At 36.8% G+C, this 16,580-nt stretch overlaps 3 protein-coding genes across 14 annotated transcripts in view; 2 read left to right on the top strand and 1 right to left on the bottom strand.

The window, feature by feature from the left end:
- LOC105175560 (dormancy-associated protein 1) lies at positions 1,288-2,326 on the top strand. Its single transcript, XM_011098036.2, has 3 exons — positions 1,288-1,452; positions 1,557-1,773; positions 1,898-2,326. The coding sequence occupies exons 1-3, from the start codon at positions 1,347-1,349 to the stop codon at positions 1,932-1,934; spliced, it is 360 nt and encodes a 119-aa protein (XP_011096338.1). The 5' UTR covers positions 1,288-1,346; the 3' UTR covers positions 1,935-2,326.
- Positions 3,523-8,889, bottom strand: LOC105175559 (putative E3 ubiquitin-protein ligase RING1a). 3 transcript variants are annotated; one of them, XR_848911.2, is made up of 11 exons: positions 8,580-8,889; positions 8,403-8,445; positions 6,781-6,839; positions 6,460-6,541; positions 6,259-6,379; positions 6,151-6,192; positions 5,324-5,845; positions 4,913-5,020; positions 4,617-4,811; positions 3,779-3,868; positions 3,523-3,688 (listed from the first exon to the last, which is right to left on the bottom strand). XR_848911.2 is itself a non-coding variant. In XM_011098035.2 (10 exons), exons 1-10 carry the CDS (start codon positions 8,713-8,715, stop codon positions 3,842-3,844), a joined length of 1,335 nt encoding a protein of 444 aa, XP_011096337.1. In that variant the 5' UTR covers positions 8,716-8,889; the 3' UTR covers positions 3,523-3,841. The 3 variants fall into 3 exon arrangements, 2 of the variants coding, with proteins under 2 accessions (XP_011096337.1, XP_020554191.1); XM_011098035.2 differs by having other exon boundaries at positions 3,523-3,868; XM_020698532.1 differs by lacking the exons at positions 8,403-8,445; positions 8,580-8,889 and adding an exon at positions 8,216-8,234 and having other exon boundaries at positions 3,523-3,868.
- LOC105175558 overlaps positions 9,934-16,580 on the top strand; it is a 7,654-nt gene continuing 1,007 nt past the window's right edge. Inside the window, exons 1-6 of one of the 10 annotated variants that reach the window (XM_020698159.1) lie at positions 9,934-10,140; positions 10,748-10,810; positions 10,922-11,038; positions 11,775-12,134; positions 12,220-12,478; positions 13,601-13,678. In XM_020698159.1, coding sequence (XP_020553818.1) covers positions 10,078-10,140; positions 10,748-10,810; positions 10,922-11,038; positions 11,775-12,134; positions 12,220-12,478; positions 13,601-13,668 — 930 coding nt within the window. In that variant the 5' untranslated portion in view covers positions 9,934-10,077 and the 3' untranslated portion in view covers positions 13,669-13,678. Of the gene's footprint in view, positions 10,141-10,667; positions 10,811-10,921; positions 11,039-11,774; positions 12,135-12,219; positions 12,941-13,460; positions 13,679-16,580 lie in introns of those variants that run through there. The other 9 variants (XM_011098029.2, XM_020698157.1, XM_011098031.2 and 6 more) reach the window with 9 other exon arrangements.

The following is a 16,580-nucleotide window of genomic DNA, read 5'->3' as shown; positions in this document are numbered from 1 at the left end:
GAAGGGGGGGGGGGGGGGGGGTGATTAAAATACTAGTTGAATTCGAGAATCTGGGATACTCCGAATCATACTTGGAATTGACTTGCATTATTGCCGCATCTGATTAAACCCACTTACCGTGTCATTTTCTCTAGTGAAATAAAGCCAAGAAGCCGATTTTGTGAAGGTGAATGTTCCGAGGCAAACTATTTAGCAAATTTCAGTGAAAACATTCCCTGTGGGCCTCCTGATTTTTCATATTTATAGCCGTCCTTGTGAAATTACGTCTGAAGCCTAAGGTTGCCGTCAAGAAAACAATACATTAGATTAGACCAATCAAGAAAACCGGGGGACAACGATTCAATTGGTAGTAAGATCAACTCAGGTGCATTTTAATTTTTCTGGCGATAAAAGTTCCATATTTATTCCGAGTACCGTATTCAACATCCCATAGTGAATTAACGAAGCAAATCAGGTAAAGAAAAAAAATCTAATATGCATGACATAAAAATAGATTAAATATAAATTATATCATATCAGTATAAGTAATTTCACAACCCGTGCACGTCAAAATTCTCCAACGATGCTGGGTTAGATTAATGCTATATGCAATCAAATTATTGGTGAAGAAGAAAAATTTGGTATCTTGGCCTAATAGAGGTGGGTAAGACAACCCACTACAGAAACGAACTCTAGTCCATTGCATACGCAAAGCAATTGCATGTCTATGGTGTAGAGTGAAAAATCAGAAAAAGTACGCAAAAAAAAAAAGCCGCGATCGCCTGTGATTAGTTATACCCATTTTCGCTATAGCTAAGCTCACTCCTAATGGTCCTGATTCTGATATGGACACAACCCCACATGAACTACACCCATTATTGCATTTTTACAATCAATTAAATCACATCATTATTTAATTAAAATCCCTTTTTCAAAGATTGCATTACTTTTTCAAGATTGAAATTTTAATGTAAGAATTTCACTTCCCCCAGAAAAAAAAAAAGGGACAAAACCAGACACTTGCACAAAGACCCTTCACAATCTCACATCCCATGTATTATTATCTCAGGTCCCATTTTACTCGGTCTTCACTTTCATCCTTATCCACATTCATTTCCTCTTCTTCCACTCTCACTTTCCCTATGACCCCCACCCTCTTCAATTACTTACTTCCACCCTATTATGCTGGAAGTAGAAGTACTCAACTTGGAAATATCAATCTTGAAAATTTCTTCTGGAGAAACTATAGGAGATATTTCAGCACCGACACCAGATTTTTGTATTTATAAATACAAATCCAGGTGCATGGGCAACTACCAACTTCATACACACTTCACTCAAGAAGAGTAAAAACAAAAGAGAAGAAAATGGTGCTGCTTGATCAGCTTTGGGATGATGTCGTCGCCGGGCCTCAGCCCGAACGCGGCCTCAAACACCTCAAGAAGGTTTTCACCACGCCCTTGGACGTCAAAGGTCAGTCTTTTCTTTTCCTTTCTTAATTACTTGAATGCAGATAGACACACACAACACACGATGCGTATGCATGCGTACGTACTATGTTTTTTGGGGGTGGATAGATGGAGGAGAGGGTAGTATGGGAAAGTACCAGAGGTCTCAGTCGATGCCGAGTAGTCCAACGACGCCCGGTACCCCGACTTCTCCGACCGCGGCGGCCGCGCGTAGGGATAACGTGTGGCGGAGCGTGTTCAACCCTGGGAGCAACCTGGCCACCAAGAACGTCGGCTCTGAGTACTTCGACAAGCCGCAGCCCAATTCCCCTACTGTCTACGACTGGTATGCGTTTGATCTGATATCTCCTCCAGATCGATTTTACACAAAAATACATCTCTTCTCAGCTTGTCACAAGTAGAGGTACGTAGGTAGGTACTAATTATATGGATTGCATGGGCCGGGGCAGGCTTTACAGCGGGGATACCAGGAGCCGACACCGCTGAAGAACACGTGTTAGACTCACCGGCGGTTGCATGTGCATAGTGTCTTGGGTACTCGGCGTGTGGCCAGTGCACCAGCTAGCTATATAGCTGCAGTTGCAATGATTTTGGTTTCGTCTGATAAGTAACTAGGTTATGTTGGGTGGCTCTATCATCATCCTTGTGAAAGCTTACGCAATTCGGCGGTCACTTCTTGTCTGCCATGGACGGTGCAGATCATCACCCATGCTGTCTTTATCGTTTTCTTATTTATATATATATGCACCAAATAAATGGGATGTAAATTTAAGTTTTAGTATGGACGACTCCTAAATAGGAATCGCTATTTAAACTTAATTCATTCTTCTATTTGTTAATAAATTAATAATAATTGTTGAGACCATTAGATAATTGTTTTTCTCCAAATTCTTCTTCTTCCACTCAAATTATGTTCAATCATGTTATATTATGTGTGTTATTTTATTTATTTTGTAATTAATAATTATATATCAATTATCCAGACCAGTTTTTTTACTGACTGCAAAGTAACGAGAAAATACGGACAGTTCAACCATTTAAACTCCAAGATCTCTTAGGTGCGGGGTAGAATTTTTTCTCTTTTTTCCCCCCCACGAATTGTTTAAATTTGATTTTAATTTTTAAATTGGGTTTAAGATAGGAATTTAATTGAGTCTAGTATCAATTAAATTGAATTAGCTGATATTTTAGTATATAATGTTGATTTTTTAACTAGCACAGTTAAGTTTCAAGCGAATTTTCAGTTTTATCAGACCAGAAAAGTGTGTCCAAATGATGTGCTAATAACTGAAGGGTCGAATTTATACAAACTTGTAACAACTATTTATGAACATCTGTTTTAAAAAGATAAAAATAAAAAGATGCATTGCATATACTATTAATTACTAAACTAGTGTATAATTAACCGGTGTACGGAATAAATGTATTTTTTATCCTCAAATATAGTTACCAATGCGATTTTGATCCTGAGACAATTTAAGATTGCATTAGTTACTATAGTTGAAAATTTTAAATGCATTTATCCACCAATATACAGTAAAAAATACTGTTAAATGAAGATCGAATATCAACTATGTAGTTTCGGTTCTTATCGATCTCTAATGCCCTCTATCTGGACCCAACTCTACCACACACCACTCCTTTTGGAAAGATAATGCTGCGCAGGAAAACAAACTTCGACCGCAGTTTTTCCTTTGAGATATGAATTGGGGGCTTTTCCTATAGTACGTATGCAGAACGAAAAGGAATCATCAAAAGAAGCATGAATATTGATCTGATGGAGGTCCTCAATTTCAAACAAACATGACTAAGAGCAGCATCTAGGACCATTTCCTCTTGAAAGATGAAAATTCTGTATTACTCTGATCGCAGATAGAGCAGAAGAACAGAATCCCAATGTTTGTTAAACAGAAGCTACTATACTTATCTTGGGATCATAAGATGGTATATTATGAACAGATTCTAAGAGAATGAATGTTAAGGAAAAACACTGGCAACATGGAGTCAAAATTAAAAATGGAAGGACCAGCTTCTCTGGGAAATAACATTTAGATTAGGTATCAGGTCGCATATATAACAGGAACAACAGCTCTTTTCCATGCCATCAGTATAATTGCATAAACACAAATATTTGACATTTTCAAAACTCTACATACAAAGGCCTATACCAATATATAAAGCTATCGAATGCGAAGCCATCATAGAGGAACATTTGACCAGCTCTCCTAGTATCTAGTTGCCTGTATAAAAACTTTTAACTTGTAAAACCACTAAAATTCAAAATATACATGAATATGTTTAAAATATACTCCAGCAAATTTCATTCCTACATCATAGTTAGCAGCTTCTTTCAACATGAAGACATCAGCTCCACCTCGCCAGTTTCCTTAGCCTTACGCCTTTTGGCGGTATGCTAAAACCTGAACAAAGAGAATTCGAAAACAATGACAGTTTACTTTATATGCATGACTGGTGAATAACCTGATTTATTACCGAACAACTGTACAAACAAATCAAACAGCATTGAGACTATTGATAAAAACACAGGCATAGTACACCTCGATCCAATTACTTGTTACAGCTACGACAAGATATAAGAGCGTTAGTGGGTTACACTACATAGTCCAGAGAAGAAAACAGGCATGTCTCGCACTGGCATATTTTCATGGCTGCTGGTGGGGATAAAGGAGCCAACTGACATAGCTGCTTAAGAGTTTTCAAACGAAAAGTTGAATTTTAAAAGTTCGGTTCCTTTCCGCAGCTACTGGCCACTTCACTTGCAAGGTGGAGGCTGTTACATTCAAGCACTGGACTGGACTGTTTGCCGCACACAAGTCACATGCATAATAATATGCTTATGGAACAGTTACCAAACTGCCCAGGCATTTCTTCAACAGGGATGAAAGATAGATGCTAAGGTCATAAAGTGAAGTACTAACATCATCCTGCATAATCCAATGTTCTATACCCAAGTTGGGCTGCTATCCACATGGGCAGCATCGAAGCCCACGTACAGCTTAAAGTTTAACCCCCTATACCCCAACCCCCACAAAACAAAAAACAGAAAACAATAAGATAAACAATTAAAAGCTTATATGTATAAAAAGGCAAAATGGGGACCAGGATAATCTGTTTAATTTTTTGCACATCACAGTGAATCAATCTTACCAGATTTTGCTGAGTGAAACTGGCATGAATTTCCCCCAATGTCTGATGCTCACTCAACAGCTGCAACTCATGTTCGCAAGGGTTTAAGATGACAAGTTGGTTTTTGAAACTCAAAGGGTTGTTTACAGGATGAAAATCTTTTACTATTAGTATCTCAATTTCACCAACTTCCATGGATGTCTGCATAGCCACGTACTGCAAGAGAATTTGGATTTGAGCCATTGAGGATTCGTACATTACTTAATAGTTCGGAATAAAAAATAGAAGATCAAGAACTACAATGTTTGTGAAAATACCTGGCATAAGTGTCTTACTGATGATCTGGGGCTGCAGCAGAGATAAGGACGCTTCAGGCTGGGTATTTTCTCCTCAAGCAATGAAACAAGTGTGAGACTGATTTTCAACTGAAACGAGAAGATGAAACCCTTAAGTTACCTTGCAGAAAAAAGGGCAAATACTCTAATCAGATAATCTCACAAACTCAAATGTCCAGTTCAGTCAGCAACACGCAAGCGACTGAAGTTGTTCAACTGTCCGGAGGTTTCAAGATTTGCTTATATATCAAATCAAACCTCTCCCCAACCCCCTCGCCACCCCCAACCCCCCAGCCCATCACTATTAGAAAACCAATTCCATATTAAAGATAGACAAACAAAGTCAGGGTCAAATTTCCAATATTGAATGGAAATCTATTCTACAAATACCACCTCATCATTTTCATTTGAACATCGCAGATGATCTATTAACTTAGAGAGTCGGTTATTCCGGGAAAGTTTGCCGCCCGCCCAACTGAGACCGCCATGTCGGGTGTTACTACGCATTCCGCCTCTTCCCCAGGCAAGAATTTCTGTACCTGCAATAAGGCCAACAGAAGCACCAAGTAATTCTCTGTTGGCCTCTGAATCATTATCATCACAACCTCCATCTCCATTGGCTCCTGATGATTGCTGTGAAGTCCGACCTCCTCCCCATCTTTTATATCTCTTTGATTTGACTTCCGGAGAGCGCTCATCAGCGGACGACGTGTCTTTGCTACCATCATTCCCATTCGCTCCTTCCTCTTCATCAGATCCTTGGTGTTCAGGAACTCGATGGTTTCTCCGACCTCTCAAATTTCGATAGTTGCCCTGTCTCCTAACAAATGCCGCTGCTGTGACTCTGGCTGATGTACGTTTCTTCCCCAGTGCCTCTGCTTGACGACGAAAAGTCTGAGCAATTGAAGCTTGGATCTGTTACAGAACATAAACTTAAGCAGATGGAATATGGTTGTAGCAACTCAGAGATAGAAATGCCGGCATGCAATTCATGAATCATCCTATTGCAGCAGAAAAAAGAACACAACTGGTCCTCCCAGCCAAAAGAATGGACCCAAGGGAAGCTTGTGATTGATCACATTGCAGAGAGTGAGGGAGATGAGCTTTTCTAGCACTAACACATGCAGCACATTGATTGAAACATAGAACTCTGAACAACCATTAAGATTACACTGCATGATAGCTGCAGAAAGAATGAGACTAAACTTGAGAAACATCACCTGCTTATTACGAGCCTTCTCCTCTTCATGGAAAGCCAGTTCCTGCAGTGCCAATAGAACGGTTATTGATGAAGCAAAATAAAGTTAATAATACCCAATAACTACTACCTCTTCCTCGTATTTATCAATGTCGGGATACAAAGCAGCAATCAGGGCATCATAGTTTGGATCATCTCGCAAAGAACGGCGACTAGCACAATGTGTGCGGCAAGCCGGACATTCGTTATTCCTGCATTCAAGTCAATACTAAAATTAAAAGGCAAGATATAAGTAGTTGCTAGTCAATATATAAGAAGCACAAGAAAGTACCCTAGCCGCATGGATTTGTCAATGCATTCTCTGCAGAAACGATGTAAACATTCCATGACTGTCCTTGTCTTCCTAATGATACCTGTTCATGGTATATTTTCAATAGCAAGGCATCACACACAGGCTAGAAGCAAAGAGAAAGACAAGTTGCAACCTAAAGGACTTCCTCTTGTTTATTTCTAAACACATTATCATTTTACAAAATAATGAAACAACCAATAACAAGATGCAGATCTGATTGTAGCTTCTAACTACATGTACTTTTGTTGCATGAAGTTGTTATGTATGTGACTTTGACAAACTAAAATTAGAGAATCATACCTAAACATATTGGACACTGGACTTCCTTGCGTATCTCTGCCAACTTCACAACAATAAATCTGGAATTCAACAACATCATCTCTTAGAGTAATTCATACAAAATTTTAAGTGCAAAAATGGCCAAATTTGAAAGAACATATGCATCTAGTCTTTCTTTGCCTCACTGTTGGCCTTAGCTATCAATGTGAATGCAAAACAGAAATGAAGTGAATCACTCTATAGAGGTGCAGAAAAGAGTTCAGTTCTTCAGAAGGAAAAAATATCTCAAGATAATACACTTGCACTTCTCGTTATCACAAATATATTTTCTGCAACATTGTGGCACTTCTAGGTTTTGGCTGGTCATGATGCTCTTTTCATTGAGGTCTTCATTCATTGGACTAATACATTGTCTCTCCGCTCCAGCTCATAAATTGCTAATTTGAAGTATTAGTCAATATCTTGGACATGAATCATTCTTAACAAAATATTAGTATGTCATCTATGTCAATGCCCCCACAATGTGATTACTATAACCATCATAAACAGAGACACAGAGTTCCCTAAGCACAAAATATCAAAACCACTGCCCACATGCTGCATTAAAGTTGTCAAAGTTTACAGCCCACATAGAGGGATATTAAATATTCTCTACATCCTGGGTGTCAAAAGTATTATATTCTTATTAATCAATTCTACCCAATGGCCCAACTCTTTATCACGTTGTCCACATGGAAGAAAGCCGCCCTTTACCAGTCAACTACATGCATGGCAACCCAGAGCGGCCATCTCCATCAAATCAGATGAATAGTAGTTTAAACTGAAAGTGGCCAACTTTTGGAAACAGAAGCCACATGTGATTGCACAAAAGACCTAACTGATCTCAAAATTTTGCTGCCTCCACTCCTTAACAAGAAGCCAATATAGGTGGATATTTTCATATGCTGTATCAACATTCTAAGGTTGTGGCAACAATGGTTTGTGTAAATATCATGGCAATGATATTAGTATTGGGAAGTCAACTATCACGGTGCCACTACAAGTAAATGCAAAAAGCAAGAGCACAAGCACCTTATTAGGCCACATGTGAAAGAACTACGTAACTATGAAAAAGAGATTCAAATATCGATATAAAAATGCTAAAGACACTAGCAACACCAGCACAACTTTCATGTAACTACGCCTCACAACTTAATCCAAGTACAGATAGCATAATTCTGGGTCACTTCTATATAGACCACGCATGATCTAACATACAATGATCAAGTAATGAAAGGGGAGAAGCACATCCATCAGAAAATTCCAAAATCAAGGTTCATCGGCCTTCAACAGGAAATCAAAAAGCACTACAGATCTAAGTGTCTAATAATTCAAGAATAAGCCCAAAACTAGTCTTCAATGAAACTTAAGTAAACAAATTATATGGCAAACAAAACATGCAGATCTCAAGCTATACCTGCTCATACAAACATCAACCCGCGCCAAAATGCGCAGCATTAGCGAGCGGGTCAGAAATTTAACACAAATACATACTGTCAGTTATATGTATGCCTGAGAATTCGTACGTGAATGTGTGCGTCACCGTGTGTGTGTCTGTGTGCGTATGTAGAAGTATGGGCAGGAAGAGATAGAAATAGACGTACTCGTCTTTTTCTCCATCGCTAGAGTAAGGACTCTCATCCGAATCTGAGAAGCAAAAATACGTACAATAATAAATAATAAAAAATTCAGATGAAAATGCTGACCAAAACTCGAAATTACTGTAACCAAAATAACGCATGTGGGTAGACGTGTACATGAATACGCATTCAAGCACGTACCGCAGTCGTCGTCGGTTTCTTTATGGTTGTTCTCCTCGCTGCCTTGCTGTGAATCATCGGGTTTTTCTTCCTCGTGCGGTGGCGAAGGAGAACGAGGTGGAGTGGTGGTTTCGAGGGGACGCTTTTGGGCGGGCATTGACTTGACTAGGCGGTTGAGGAGCTGGGCGTCGGTGGCGGAACCGGTGGCGGTGGTAGAGGTGGTGGAGAGACGGAGTCAGCGAAGAAAGGGAGGCAATTGAGTGTCGCTTCGTTCTGGTGCTTGTAGAAATAGAATGAATATGTATTTTGTTTCTGTGTGAATTGGGCTAAGGTTACCTCCGGTTTTGTCCTGTCCAGTATTCTCCAATTTCGAGTGGGTGGTCCCATGAAGGATAATATGGGCGTTCACGATTTGCGTGTTTAGATTAGCACTTTCAACCGGTGGAATTTGGAAATGTGATGTGGCATTTGCATTGTTTAATCCAAATTTTGTAGAAAAATAGGCTTTTTATGAGGATAACTTTTTTGAATAATTTTGAACGGTTAATGATTTAGAAGAATATAAATCAAATAAATTTCATTTAAAATTTAAAACATTAAAGTACTTAATAAATTAGACAAAACCGATAGAAGTATTAATATATATTTAAATTAAATATTTTATATTTACTTAATTTTTATTTATCTCTCTTCTTTCTGTCATCTTCTCCATCGCCGACGGTGATGAAAATGGAAAAGCTTGTCCTCGTTGGAATCGTCTCGATGAGAGGAGTCGAACAGTGGCAGTCTCAGGCCGTGATGCGTCCATATGGTGGCGTATCAATGGCAAGAAACTTCACGACATAAATGAATTTAAATTATTTTATAGTTGAGATTAATATATGTCCACAATTTGCAGTAAATTCATATGTTTATAAATGTTAGCATTACATTGATCTAACTATCATCTTACATTGTTGAACCACATGGGTTAATCGGACCATCAAAATTTAGATCAAACCGTTAGATATGATCAAACTTATAGAAAAATACACTTGGTAAAGTTTTAGACATATTGAATATACGGATGTCAATATATTGTATTTGGAACATAAGAGTAATCATTCAAGTCGGTGTCTCGTAGAATCAGGCCATGTGATTTTAAATCAAATCGTCCGATATGATCTAATGTACATAGTCTTATATATATTTAAATTTAGTATGAATCGCATACCCAAATTTTAAAATATCGTAATTATTGATTAAATTTTTTGATCACATTATATATATATAATAAAATAATAATTAAAATAATTAAAGTTGTTATTAGAATTTGTACGCCTTAGTTAGTGAAATAGCAACTTTTAGTCTTCTAGCCGTTGAGAGTGTAGTCGTGAAACTGCTTCTTCCTTCTTCCTTCTTCTCTCTATGTATCATTTGGTGAGATACTGGGGAAATCGATTTCTTGAATCATGGAGTTAAAAACTTCTTTCCTCTTCTTCTTCTTCTTGACACTTTTTCTTTTACCAAGAATTGTTGAATGCAAGAATTCAATGAGTCCCAGAGGACGAATTCAACTGGAAATCGAAAGATCAAGATTCAGGTATATACGTGGCTGGTGTTTTTGGTGTTTCTTGAAAATGTTCCGTTAACCGCTGCGTGTTGTTTTGAATTTTTTCTTGAAGTTTTGCGTGGAGATTCCACTCTTTGGCTTTTAATTCCTTATAATATTCGCGTCTTGCTTTTCATGGAGGTCTCGAATATGAACCCACTTTCTTGTTTTTAGTTCTGTTATGTAGGGTTTGCAATTGCGAGTACATTGTGCCGCATGGTTTCTTGGTCTGATGAAATAACCGGTTCCCTTTTTTTGTTTAGTTTTTTTTCCCCATGTTTTCTTGTGGAGACGTTAAATCTTGGAAATATCCACAAACGAATTGGTGTTGTTTACAAGACTTTACGCCATTATCTCTTAATTTCCTTTGAAAGGATGTTCACTGTCGTTTCTGCTTTTCATTTCCCTGTTTTCATGGATGTGTTTTTCTATTATTTTCATCTTTGGTTAAAGAAAACTTTGCGGTCGACAAATTGTTGTGAATTAGATATGGTTCTTTTTTCTCTTTTTGGTTGCAGTGAATTAAATATGATATTGCTGGCGCCTCGTGGTTCTATTACAAAAATGAAGGAAATATTCTAGTATTTTCTATTGTCAGGCTCCAGTGCCTCTAGAACTTCTGGGAAAAATGAAGAAGATGGCACTTTCATTGTATCCCCAGGTGACTAATTACCTTAGTTTATATTTTTCAATCATCATTGTTAACAACATAATGATTTATTGACATGCTAATTCTAGAGCTGATAACAATGATACTAATACTGGTTACCAGAATCCATTGGTGGGGAATGGCACGCTGCCGTTCCATTCCTTCAATGGTTCATCCGTTTCTAGTAATGGGTGCTGGTCGAAGCATCGCAATGATGTGAGCTACAATCAGCTGCAGAAGGTATAAGCGTGTAAATGTATTCTTTACTTTGATTAAAATTGTTCGTACAAGAAAAATAATGGTTGTTCGTGGTATTTTCAATTGGATTGTTAAGAGTTTAATTTGGATCTTGCGCGTAAAAAATGTTATAGAGTTGAAATCTTAAGATTGTAACTGCATTGGAAGTCATTCCTATAACATTTGGACAAATCCAATTTAGTTCATCATGCGGAATTTAAATAGAAGTAGTTTTATTTTGTTATGTGTTTTGTTGATCTCGTGGGAAATCAGTTCTAGAAGGAATGCCCGTCCAAACCCTGTGTGATTCTATTAATCTGGTGCTGTGGAATTTGGAAGGTAGACAAATTTTGTAGCTAGAGTCTATTAATTTACACGAGCGGATTAAATTAGCATGTTCTCTGCAGCAGTGTGCATATCTGGAACTTTGCTATTCTGGTAGTCTGCCTGATCATTGAATAGCTCTCCCGCTAATACACAGGCACCACTTACACAAGTACATGCTAAGTTTTCAGTAGTAGGCAGCTCTGCGTTATATTAACATTTATCACTTATTACATTCTCATATCCTTGACCTGCTTCCTCTAGTATGTTCAGAATACGACATTATTTTTATTAGCTATTGAACCAGAAATCAAATAGGATTTGTTAAGTATTGATCAATGGCAAGCCTCTTTCTTAGTTTGCAAGTTAAGTTAAACTTGATTAGTTATGGAAGGTGTTTCTGATTTTCCTGCAGTTTTGGTGTGAGCTGACACCACAAGCTCGAAGGAATCTTCTTAGGATAGATAAGCAAACACTCTTTGAGCACGCTCGGAAGAACATGTATTTTTCTAGGTGCAATGGTTTGTTGCTTGAAGGTTTTTTTCAGATTGTCATGTATGGGAAGTCTCTACAGCAGGATGCAGCCGGTGGCCGCTACAGTGCGAGAGCAACAGACAATCAAAGTGATGGAGACCTGTGTATGGCAAATGAACGCCAAGATGATGCTCAAGATCCATCTGTCCATCCATGGGGTGGATTGACTGCGGTCAGGGATGGGACACTCACGCTCTTGGATTGCTATCTTTACTCAAAGTCTTTAAAGGGGTTTCAAACTGTAAATCTCTTTTTTGTGCTACTGATTCTCTGTGCTTATAATTTCTTCATGAGCACATTTAGTTTACATGCTTCTTGTGAATCAGGTGTTTGACAGTGCTTGTGCAAGGGAAAGGGAACGTGAATTGCTTTATCTAGATGCATGTGGGGGAGGTGGACGAGGATGGATAAACCAAGGAATTGCAGGATATGGTAGAGGTCATGGAACAAGAGAAACATGTGCTCTTCATACTGCCAGATTGTCTGTGGAGACTTTGGTGGACTTCTGGTCTGCGCTTGGGGAGGAGACTCGACACTCTCTTCTAAGAATGAAAGAAAAGATTTTATTGAAAGGCTCATGTATAGGTATGTTATGGTGTTTTCTGGCATTTCCTTTTTGTTTTTTTGGTTTATTTCAGTCTAGATTGATGTCAGCACGTATAAAGGTTATTTTACCTTATCATTACAGCCCAGTCTTGGTCGGTTTTGAATTGGTTTCTTTATTGTTTATTTTTATTTATCTAAAGTTAAATTTGTCACATAAGAAGCAACATTTTTTTTGGCGTAGGACTGCCTTTTAGGTTGTTTTACTCCTTAAGGAAGATAAAGTTTGTTTAGCTCAACAGAAGGCATTCGCTGTTCAAATTTTTGCAGACTTCATTTGTTAACAACATAATGATTTATTGACATGCTAAATCACCCACTACATGTATCTGATTCATAATGTGTGAAATCTGAAAGCCAATTTACAATTGAATTGTACATTTTGCACTTGTTCTTGCAGTCATGTATGTGACGTTTCGCCAAGTTCACTTTTTCTTAATGCTAATCAATATTTTGCACTTGTTCTTGCAGTCATGTATGTGACGTTTTGCCAAGTTCACTTATTCTTAATGCTAATCAATGGTTAGGCTAGCACTAAAACCATGTTCTATGGGCCGACTGCCATTGATTGTGGATGAAGTTGGCTCTAGGCAAATTTGTTAGATTATATATAGCTCTCGAAGTGATTTTATGGTTGAAGAATTTCAGTCCTCCACCTGTGATTTTCATGGTCATCGAGGTCTTGTTTTCTATGTACTTGATTACATTGACATGTTTGCTAGCCTTCTCTCTTATTGATGACCTAATGCTTCTAGCTCTTATATGAATATTTGGTGATTGTGTTCTTTTTTTAAACTGGTGGCGAGGCCGTGTATTGTTTTGTAATCTTGGTGTTTGGTTGATCTTCCCACGATTGGGATGGGAAAGAATAGAAGTTTTAACAAAATATAACTGCTGGTCTTTAATGGTTCCATGTTTATCTTTGCGATTGTAAATGGTACAACAATTTCTTTCTATGTCCAAGGCTAATTTTTACAGAATGGCTCAACAGACTGTTTGAGTTTGAATTAGTTGAGGATTCCCTTGTTTTGGAGAACGATGGACAATCATGTTTCTCTTCGGATTTGCTGCATTAGAGCGCCTGATAATGTTCGCAGGATGCAGAAACTTTCTCCTCATGGGACATTGCTGGGAAGCCGATTAGCACCATTATCCACTTATGGGCCATCTAAAACATTAAAGGTAAGAGAAACATCACTTTGCATCACCTAATCTGATAACAACTAGTAGCTGCACAACTGCCACAAATAATGATTCTGTAGTTTCTTCTTTTGTTTTTCTTCTTTTAATCTTGAAGAACAATTTTTATTGGTAGTATTGGAGAAATTACCTTATGAATGTGCTTAATTTGTTTGATTGGTATTTAGATAGAAAATCTGTTCGCCTAACATTGAACCTAAGTAATATTATTCCGTTCTCTGTTTTCACTGGGCACGTACTGTGGTAAAAAAATAACGGAAATGCTCTCGTCTGTCTATCGAATATTAGATGTTGATTTTTCATAGAAAGAAATCTGCACTTCTTGAAATTCGATAATTTCCGACTCTTTGTTGCAAGATGTTTACTTTTAATGTTTCTTTTCTAAAGTTCGAAAACTCACAGCAAACTGCAAACCCAAGTTCGGTGAGTTTTATCTTCAACTACTTAAAGCAAAAATCAAACAACCATTGTCTATATTGTATGTTGAGTTTGTCAATTATACCATGGTGATGGTCTTAACTACTCGAAGGTAATGGGAACTCATGTAGTGACAGCTTGACTTTAATCAACATATGTGTCACTTTCTGAGCCATAAGTAAGTTTTTATTTCCTACTATTATCCTTGTTACCATCAGTTTCAGCCCATCTCCTAACTTTGTATGTGTGTGTATATATATTAGACTGTAAGGGCCATTTGTATATTGTCTTTCAGTTTGAGTTTAAAAATCTGGCCGAATTGACGGGCCAACAAAGCATACTTTTTTATGTGCATCTTGACACGTTTCTTGATCGTGAAGTACTTTTGCCATGTTGTTTATGCCTTTCGACTGGAGAATGCTATGAGTAATGATTTCAGTCACAGGCGGACACTGTGGCACCCAATGACTTTCATATCTCAGTTTCTTTACAATTTTGTCTTAATGCATAGTATATGATATGAAGGCAATATCTGTTCTTTTTTTTTTTTTTTTTTCGGCGAGTATAGCATGCAATTACAGAAGGCTATCAACTTACATGAGAAATTGTTTTTCAGTACTATGTGTAACATGCATTCATTCGATTGTATAAGTGAAGCATGTTAGTGAGTATAGGTGATCTACGCTCGTTTATTAGAAGGCTGGGGGTTGGAGTCTAAACTTGGTTTGTCAATTTTGTGCGAACTAAAGTAATCTCATATTCTTAAGAATTGTGTGGGAATCAAAAGGATTGAGTAGGAAATTTAAATACTAAACTGGAACACTATATCAAAATATAGGATGGTTGTCTACATGCCAAGTACGTCTTTGTCAATATTATATAATTTGCAAAATTGTGAAACGATTTTAAAGAACATAGAATTTTGGTAACTATAATAGTCTCATACATGAGAAATCATATGATTTGCATTTGAGGAATTAACTATAGTCTATTTCTAACTGAAAGGTAAGTCATGTTTTCTATTCATTCTTCTCTGTCAATTTCTTTGCCATATTTGAAAGTCAAGATAAAGGTGAAAAACCATTGCTTTTATACTTTGTAAACTTCAAAACCTAAAGCTCTGTCTGGTTTCTGTGAAAAGCTCAACGTTATCATCGTTGTAATTTGGAAGAGATAGGAATTGCAATTTTTGGGGCATATTAGAATACGAGGATGCAAGTGTAGAGTTGAGTGTTAAATTGAAGAACGAACCTCCATTTGTTTTTGTAAATTTATCTTGGTTTATTCGTTGTGTTGGGTTTTGTTCATGGGCTTGCGTGGGAGTTTTTTGATGTCATTTATTTATCGTTTTGTATAATTATGCACAAGCATCATGTTTATTCATGTTGTTGACATCTTCGACTTTGCAGGTGTATCACATAAAATTTTGTTGGAAAATGCTTTTGTTTTTTAAAATAGTGAATTTACTACAAGATTTCTACTTGCATATGCATAAATTTTGTCCAATTGCTAGTATGAAAAAATGTTCTTCCACCATCAACTCTTTTGTTTTGTCTTATCAAATGCTTTTGTTTTTTAAAATAGTGAATTTACTACAAGATTTCTACTTGCATATGCATAAATTTTGTCCAATTACTAGTATGAAAAAATGTTCTTCCCCCATCAACTCTTTTGTTTTGTCTTATCAAATGCTTTTGTTTTTTAAAATAGTGAATTTACTACAAGCTTTCTACTTGCATATGCATGAATTTTGTCCAATTGCTAGTATGAAAAAATGTTCTTCCACCATCAACTCTTTTGTTTTGTCTTATCAAATGCTTTTGTTTTTTAAAATAGTGAATTTACTACAAGCTTTCTACTTGCATATGCATGAATTTTGTCCAATTGCTAGTATGAAAAAATGTTCTTCCACCATCAACTCTTTTGTTTTCAAATCAGCAAGAGATTAGATTGCACAATTTATTTAATTTTTTTTAAAAAATTTCTATATATTTGTATCTATAAATATATAAATAATTAAGTATAAAATCTATGTAATAATTCTTTTTCCTTAAGTGCATGATATGGTCGCATATTTAGACCTCCAAGAAAAACTATATATTATTTTTGTTGTAATGAAACTAAATATGAATAGCTTTTATAATTGTAAAAAGTACTTCAAAATCATTCGTTTGATTGAATGGACGAAATGTCACATTTGTATTAAATGTTTTATAAGTTTTTGAAGACGCTAATTAACAAGAGACATTATTAACTCTATTAACATTTGCCAGTATAAATATACACCTATTTGAAAAATAAATGAATTAAATTGGCATGTAGACAACCGTTCAATATTTTTGTATATGATGTTTTATTATTGATGTTTACAAGTAAAATAAGTTGTGGTTTGTACAATAATGATTTTCTAGCAAACTTTGTTGTGGGGCACTTGCAAACTTCATCTGTCAATAACATGAATAAATAT

This window comes from Sesamum indicum, linkage group LG12, assembly GCF_000512975.1.
Source record: "Sesamum indicum cultivar Zhongzhi No. 13 linkage group LG12, S_indicum_v1.0, whole genome shotgun sequence".
NCBI classification, from domain to species: Eukaryota; Viridiplantae; Streptophyta; class Magnoliopsida; order Lamiales; family Pedaliaceae; genus Sesamum; species Sesamum indicum.
Note: the sequence above shows the minus strand (reverse complement) of the source record. Positions and strands in the feature narration are given on the sequence as shown.

What these genes read in the sequence shown, in the direction of transcription:
- LOC105175560 (XM_011098036.2), top strand. Translation starts at nt 1,347, where the DNA reads ATGGTGCTGCTTGATCAGCTTTGGGATGATGTCGTCGCCGGGCCTCAG. An exon ending in CACGCCCTTGGACGTCAAAG is followed by an intron (nt 1,453 to 1,556) that starts GTCAGTCTTTTC and finishes GGGGGTGGATAG; the next exon opens with ATGGAGGAGAGGGTAGTATG. An exon ending in TCCCCTACTGTCTACGACTG is followed by an intron (nt 1,774 to 1,897) that starts GTATGCGTTTGA and finishes GGGCCGGGGCAG; the next exon opens with GCTTTACAGCGGGGATACCA.
- LOC105175559 (XM_011098035.2), bottom strand. Translation starts at nt 8,715, where the DNA reads ATGCCCGCCCAAAAGCGTCCCCTCGAAACCACCACTCCACCTCGTTCT. An exon ending in AGAAGGCTCGTAATAAGCAG is followed by an intron (nt 5,846 to 6,150) that starts GTGATGTTTCTC and finishes GTTCTGTAACAG; the next exon opens with ATCCAAGCTTCAATTGCTCA. An exon ending in GTTTCACTCAGCAAAATCTG is followed by an intron (nt 3,869 to 4,616) that starts GTAAGATTGATT and finishes CTCTTTGTTCAG; the next exon opens with GTTTTAGCATACCGCCAAAA.